Raw genomic sequence first — 6910 nt, 5'->3', positions numbered from 1 at the left:
CAGTCTTTAAGTGACTTTATCTAATATCGCTGCTTTAAATGCCTTCAATAGGCCAACAGCTCCCACAAACCTTCAGCCCTAACTCTCCAGATACATGTTTCCAGCCGTTGATATGGATGGCAACTCTGAATGGATGAGTAATAGCTCAATCTTAGCGCCAAAATAGGATACAATATTCCCTTATCCCCTCCCTGAGTTTCCCCCATCTCATAGCCAAATAAGTTGTTCAAGTAAAACATGTAGGAATCATCTTTGATTCCATTTGCTTTTCCTCACTGCTCCCATCAGCAAGTCCCTTCAACTGTACATCCAAGATATCCCAAGGCAATCTACTCACCAACTCCACCTTTGCTGCCCTACTCTAATTCCCCACTGATTCTCACATTGAATCTTACTTGTGTCCTTGCTTCTACTCTTGCTTTTATTTTATTTATTTTAGGGAGAGAGAGGGAGGAATACCAATTTGTTGTTCTATTTATTTATGCATTCATTGGTTGATTCTTGTATGTGCCCTGACTGGGGATCAAACTGGCAACCTTGGTGTACTGGGACACTCGAACCAACTGAACTACCCAGCCAGAGCTACTCTTGCCTCTTTAACCCATTTCCATACAGCAATGATCTTTTCAAAATGTAAATCAAATTTTTTGAATTTGTGTCCCCCAAAATTGATATACTGAAATCCTAATCCCCAAAGATGATGGGATTAGGAGGTGGGGCCTCTAAGAGGTATTGAGGTCAGGAATAAAGAGCCTCCATAGAGCTCCCTTGTCCCTTCTACTACGAGGACATAGCTAGAAGGTGGCAGTTAACAACCTGGAAGGCAGCCTTTATCAGAACATGCCCATGCTGGTGCCTCGGACTTTTCAGCCTCCAGAATTCTGATTTCTGATGTTTATAGGCTACCCAGATAATAGCATGTTACAGAATTCCTAAAGGACTAAGATACACCCCCACACCCAGTTTCCCACTGCTCTGGGATTGCAAAAGCCCTACAGTATCTTACTTTTGCTGCTCCTTCCCACCTGAATTTTTACCATGCTTCCCTTGATTCACTACACTCCAGCCACATAGGCCTTTCCTTCACCAAACACATTGAGCTTTCTCCTTATGTTTTTGCAGTTTCCTCTACCAGGAAGATTTTGGCCAAATTCTACAGACATTTGGGTCTTAATTCAGGAGAGGTTTTTCCTGACCATCCAATCTAAAGTAGCCTCTCAGTCACTGTCCCGTATCAACCAAAGTCCCTGAACAGCAATGTTCTTTTTTGCCTTTGTTCTGTAATACAAGCTCCGATAAAACTTTACCTTGGTCTTCCATCTATAATAGTTTCTAGCAAACAGTAGGAGCTCAATAAGCACTTGTGGAAAGAATGAACAAAGGGTGTCAGATGCTTATTCAATAATCCAGGTCCAAACTAGGAACACCAATCATTTGCACGAGATCAGAGAATGGGCTGTCGTGGCTTCTTACCACCTGAAAGCTCAATTTACACTTTGACTTAGGTTGTGATTCTAAGCAAATAGACAATAGGAAAGAGTTGCAGCTGGGAGAAATATACCTATCTCTGGGAAGGGATTAGATCTTAAATCTCACCCCCAACTTTATCACTGGCCTCTCTGGCTCCTCATAGCTCCTGCACTGAGAACAGATTCAGCATCTATTTACCTAGGTGCAGAAGAGAGGGGAACCATCATCATAAAAATTCACCTGCTTGGCTTACAAGTGGGCTCTTCCTCTTTTCTAAGCACTTAGCAATGGATCATTCCAATCATGTTTCTATTAATTCTTAGAGGAAGAAACAAAATTTTAAAAAATATACCAACGTCTGTGATATGGCAAAAATATTTATTAAAATAAATATTTGAACTTCCAACTTTGAACTTTATTGTAAGAAGTTCTTCTAAAGCACTTTTCATCCTGGATAAATGAAATAACAAATACTATATATAGAATACAAAGTAATGAGTTAAAAAAAAAAACCTCTCCTAAAAATTAGTCCACATACTAGCACAGTGAAAGAAACGGGAATCGCCAGGGCCTGAGAGAATTCGAAGTGGCACCTTAGGTGATCTAAGAAACCAATTATATTCTCATGGTTTTCCAATCAGTTCGAGATCAGAAGAGTTAGGTTACCACCACCCGTTTGAAGAGGTAGAATTGTCCATTATTACTAGTCCACCATTCACTGGTCTGCCCGGGCTCTCACATTTCAGCCCATCTGCTTCTGGTGACAGCCACATCTCCATGCCCCGTGCAGCAAGGCTTCCTGCTCTCTATTTAAGATCCATGAACCGGATATCCATGATGAGAAGGAAGTTCTTAGGCAGTGGGCGGGGGGCTGGAGAGAGAACGGTAAACACCTGATGCTCCACATCCACACTGGTCACCACGATGAAGCCAGCCACGCTGGTCTCAGAAAGGTTCTCTTCTGTACCCTCGGCAGTGCTAACACTCAGCAGGTGGTGCACCATGTCTCGGCCAGGAGTGACAGGTACTAGTTTGAGCTGATTGTCCTCCTGAGACATGCCCAAAGGCAAACAGGAGTCTGGGATGGTGGGTGCCCCAACTTTGTAGATTTTCACATCTGAAAATTTGACATTGAAGGCATGGGGATAAAAACAGCCCCGGAATCCATAGAAATACTCACGGATACGCTCATCCCTACATTCTCGCCGAAAGTCCTTGGAGCGCTCAACCACACCCCCTGATTTAGGGAGCAGCACAGTGCGTACAAAGTGAGGCAGGTCCCGTTTCAGTTCATTGTACAGTCGTTCTTGATCCAGAACCACAACTACGTCTACCTCAAAGGCTGAGGCTGCATGCACCAGGGCATGGTAACCAGAGCCCTTGACCCAGCCACAGGTGTTAATGACACAGCCACTCACAGAGGCCCTTCGGTTCACTTCACACCTTTGGTTGAACACGTCCGCTAAGCGAGATGTAATCTGCAAAAGACAATGAAGATGAGGAAAAAAACACAAAAACAAACAAAGAAAACCCATAGCTATTTTGTCCCTTAGAATAAGCAGTATCACAGACAAGAAAAACATTTTAAATGGCTGTGGTTTTAACACCATAACATGGATTTAATTTTTATGTTGCTTCTTCTCTGTCTCCTAAGTGGAAATTTAATAACTTAATAGGCCCACAGAAACATTTAACAATCTGATGTTGACTTATATTTGAAACTATCTTTTCCGAAATCACGTGGCAATTAATATCAGCTCAGAGGGAGCAAAGGAATGGCAATAGACAGTTTTAACTAGCAAACTTCTGCACAGCTTCCTACCCTGATAGCAACCCTACCCTCCATCCCACCTTGGCTCTGGTTCTGACCTTATTATAAAGCTTGATGTTGGTGCCAGGAGTGGTGGACCCAAAATGATACACCAGAGGGGCCTGGATGGAGAATCCCTCTTCAACGTCTGCTGGTCGCTCAATGTAGAGGGCCCCCATGGTACCAGGGATGGACACAGAGCCCTGGCCCACATCCAGCTCCACGTAAGTGGGACGGCGACCCAAACGCACTGCGTAGTTGAGCAACAGACGGCACACTGTGGACTTGCCCACGTCAGTGGGACCCACTACCATCACCCGGGGGCCTCGCTCTTCTTCTTTCTCTGCCTGCCTCCGCATCTGCTCCAAAGCTGTATGAGTGTTGAGGTAAAGCAACATAGGGGTGTCCTTAGAGACATAAGCCACCTCAGTGCGGCCACTCAGCTGTAGAGAACAGCCATGCCATGTGAAAACAGCCACCTTGGCACCAGCATCAAAGGTGAATTTCTTGTTTCGGGTCAGTTCTGTGCCAAAGATTTCTGCCATGCCAGCCAGCAGCTCCAACTGAACTGACTGAGATGCTTCCACCTCAAAGCGAAGTTCTGTTTCTCGCTCTAGTTCAAATTTAGTTGTTGGCTTCTTGTCATCATTGGCCTCCTCTCCCATCTTTTCTGTGTAGCTGCTGTGCCTAGGACACAAATTAAATATCAGATCTAAATACAGGTTAAAACTCTGTTGAAAATCCCCCAATGAATGTTTTCCCAGACCCTGCTATTTCTCCTTATCTCTAATGACCATCTGTCTAGCCCACTGAGGTTGGGTATTTTTGTTTGCTGCTTTATCTCTATCTAGTGTCTTGAACCGGCCTTGATAACCCACAAGCACCTTAATAAGTACACCGAGTGAGTAAACAACTCAGACATTAGAATAAAATTCTATCTACAGGATGACAGAAGGCTTGATTACATCATCTCATTGCTCCCTTCTTCACTCTATTGGAATACTCTAGACTTGAGAAGACAAAAAACGCCCTCTCCTCTACCCTCTTAGTTAACAAGAAAGGGCGTCTGCAATTCGATACAAAACAGAGAAAACTTGGTTTGGACTTAGAAAACATTTCAAGGCCCCGCTCAGCAACGACAAATATTGTCCTTAGGCGAATCACTTAACCTCTCTGAACCTTTCCCTCAGATGTCATCAGGAGGCACTCACACTTCCTCACACAAAGTGTTGATATGGGGATTAGAAGGGACTGTTAGAGGAAAACATCACTTCGTAAACTAGAAAGCGCCAAAAAATAATTAAGTTTTTTCCTATAAAAGACAGCAGCTTTAGGCGTGGCCTTTGACCCAGCAAACCTAGACACGAAATCCTCCCAAGTCCCAAGGAGACGACAGTTGCTTTTTTGAGCTCATTACCTCACCTGCACAGCCCAAACCTCCAAGTGGTAAACCGAAAAGCCCCGCCAGGCAGGACCCAAAGCCAACTGCAGCCACTGGGGTCCGGACCCACGCCGGAAACACGCGAGGTTCCGCACTTGCGCAGTAGAGAAGCGGTGCTCGCGCGATACCCCTTGGGATGTGTAGTTGTGAGAGAACAGCCGTGAGCAGTTGAGCTCGCGCAGCCGCTGCGCCTTCTGGGAGTTGTAGTTAAAGGATTGTTTTGATTGTGACGCCAAAAGTGGGCGGGGTGACGGTGATCTACGTTCGCCAACCGTACCCGTTCCTCAGTGGGCGTGGAGGTTACGCCCCGGGCTCCGGGCGGGGAGGCTCCAGGGACCAAGGGTTGCCAGGCGGCGGTTACGGACTGCCCACCCCGTTCAGTTCACCTGTTACCCTGGCAGGGGAAGGGCGGCAGGAAGGGTTGGAGACTCCCTAGCTAGTACCCACGATAACCTGCTTGCCTGGACCACAAGCCAGGAAGTGAGGAAATTAGCAAACACCTTTTTAAATATTTATTTTTTTAGGGAGGGAGAAAAATATCAATGTGTGAGAGAAACTTCGATTAGCTGCCTCTGTGTGCTTCCTACTGGGGACCTGGCCTGCAAGCCAGGCGTGTGCCCTGACTGGGAATGGAGCCGACCTTTTGGTTCAGGGCAGGTGCTCAGTCCACTGAGCCACACCAGCCAGGGCAGCAAATTCTTTGTAGACAGGAAACCTAGTGGCAGGGAAAGTTGACAGCCTCTCAGAGGCCCACCTTGACTGTCATCCCCTACCTGACCAGTGCTTGGCACCTAGAGGATGTTAAAAAAAGTTTTTTGGTTTTTTTTTTTAAGATTTTATGTGTTTATTTTTAGAAAGAGGGGAAGGGAGGGAGAAAGAGAAAGAAACATCAATGTGTGAGAGATACATCAGTCGGTTGCCTCTCACGTGCCCTGAACTGGGGACCTGGACCAACCTAGGTATACACCCCCAACTGGGAATTGAACTGGTGACCCTTCGGTTCTCAGGCCAGCGCTCAATCCACTGAGCCATACCAGCCAGGGCTAAAAAAAAAAAAGTTTTTTTATGAATTTATTGATTTTATATAGAGAAAGAGAAACAGCTATTTCTTGTTCCACTTATTTATGCATTCACTGGTTGATGCATGTATGTTCCCTGACCAGAGAGTGAACCACAACCTTGACTATGGGGACAATGCTCTAAACAACTGAGCTACGACGGCCAGGGCAAAAATAAATAAGTAAGAAAGTAAGCAAGTAAATAAATAAATACAAAAAAGAATAGAAATTCAAGAAGTTCTTCCAGGCGTTCTATAAGTCAGTCGGTCATTACCCAATGACCTCTCTCTTACCGAGCAGGGAGTGTTGTTGAGGACTTGCTCCTTCCCACAATCCCTGGCAGTTACACAAAACCAATCATTGACCCTGCAGGCAACAGGTTGAGCCACGACTAGAAGCCTCTCGTCGCGAACTTGTGCTTTGGACTCTTGTATTCTTCGCTGTGCCACTGGCTCACTGTGTGAATTTGGACAAATGACAGGCTTACACCCCCTGAGACCCAGTTTCTTGTCTGTAAAATAGGGATAATAACAGTACCTGACGTCTTAAAGCCGTTTTGAAGATTGAATGGGATGATACACATAAAGTACTAAGCACAATGCCTGTAATTCATAGAAAGCATCTGATGTTAGCTTTCAAGTTTTTATTACAGTTTGAGGAGGAGAAGCTATGACAATGCCCTTCATTTTTACAGTGCCTTACATTTTTTCAAAGCCCTTTCAGGTACCTTCTTTCACAGCCACCCAGTCAAGTCAGTTTTATTAGCTCCAGATGAGGGAGGAGAGATGGGTGAAGGAAGTAGCCCCAGCTAGGACTCAGACCCAGGATTTTGGAGTCTGAGTCCAGTTATAATAACAGCAACCACGTTTGTAGTGCCAGGTGCTGTCCTCTGGGCTTCACAGGTGTCGAGTCACTTAATCCTCACAAGAATCCTGTGAAGTACACACTGCCACTGTCATCCTCATTTTACAGATGAGTACTTTTTTCAGTCCCGCTCACATGGTTAATCCAGACTGAGAAACCCGGGGAGATTTTTCTGGGTTGCCTTTTTCCCCCACTGGCCCTACCTGAGCACCCACTTTCTAAGAATGCCATTCTCACTCCTCACTTTTCAGTTTCTTTCTTTGATGG

General features: G+C 45.3%; 1 protein-coding gene across 2 annotated transcripts; it reads right to left on the bottom strand.

The window, feature by feature from the left end:
* Positions 1-1838: 1838 nt before the first annotated feature.
* CLP1 (cleavage factor polyribonucleotide kinase subunit 1) lies at positions 1839-4828 on the bottom strand. 2 transcript variants are annotated; one of them, XM_045858322.1, is made up of 3 exons: positions 4703-4828; positions 3340-3967; positions 1839-2948 (listed from the first exon to the last, which is right to left on the bottom strand). In XM_045858322.1, exons 2-3 carry the CDS (start codon positions 3943-3945, stop codon positions 2277-2279), a joined length of 1278 nt encoding a protein of 425 aa, XP_045714278.1. In that variant the 5' UTR covers positions 3946-3967; positions 4703-4828; the 3' UTR covers positions 1839-2276. The 2 variants fall into 2 exon arrangements, with proteins under 2 accessions (XP_045714278.1, XP_045714279.1); XM_045858323.1 differs by having other exon boundaries at positions 4698-4801.
* Positions 4829-6910: the final 2082 nt, after the last annotated feature.

This window comes from Phyllostomus hastatus, unplaced genomic scaffold, assembly GCF_019186645.2.
Source record: "Phyllostomus hastatus isolate PE091 unplaced genomic scaffold, TTU_PhHast_1.1 phas_scaffold_177, whole genome shotgun sequence".
Taxonomy (NCBI): domain Eukaryota; kingdom Metazoa; phylum Chordata; class Mammalia; order Chiroptera; family Phyllostomidae; genus Phyllostomus; species Phyllostomus hastatus.
The sequence above is the reverse complement of the archived record's forward strand: the minus strand, read 5'-3'. Positions and strand labels throughout refer to the sequence as shown.

Excerpts from the sequence above, each read along its gene's own strand:
- CLP1 (XM_045858322.1), bottom strand. The coding sequence starts at position 3,945 with ATGGGAGAGGAGGCCAATGATGACAAGAAGCCAACAACTAAATTTGAA. Across the intron at positions 2,949-3,339 it reads ACATCAAGCTTTATAATAAG|ATTACATCTCGCTTAGCGGA; the intron begins GTCAGAACCAGA and ends TGTCTTTTGCAG.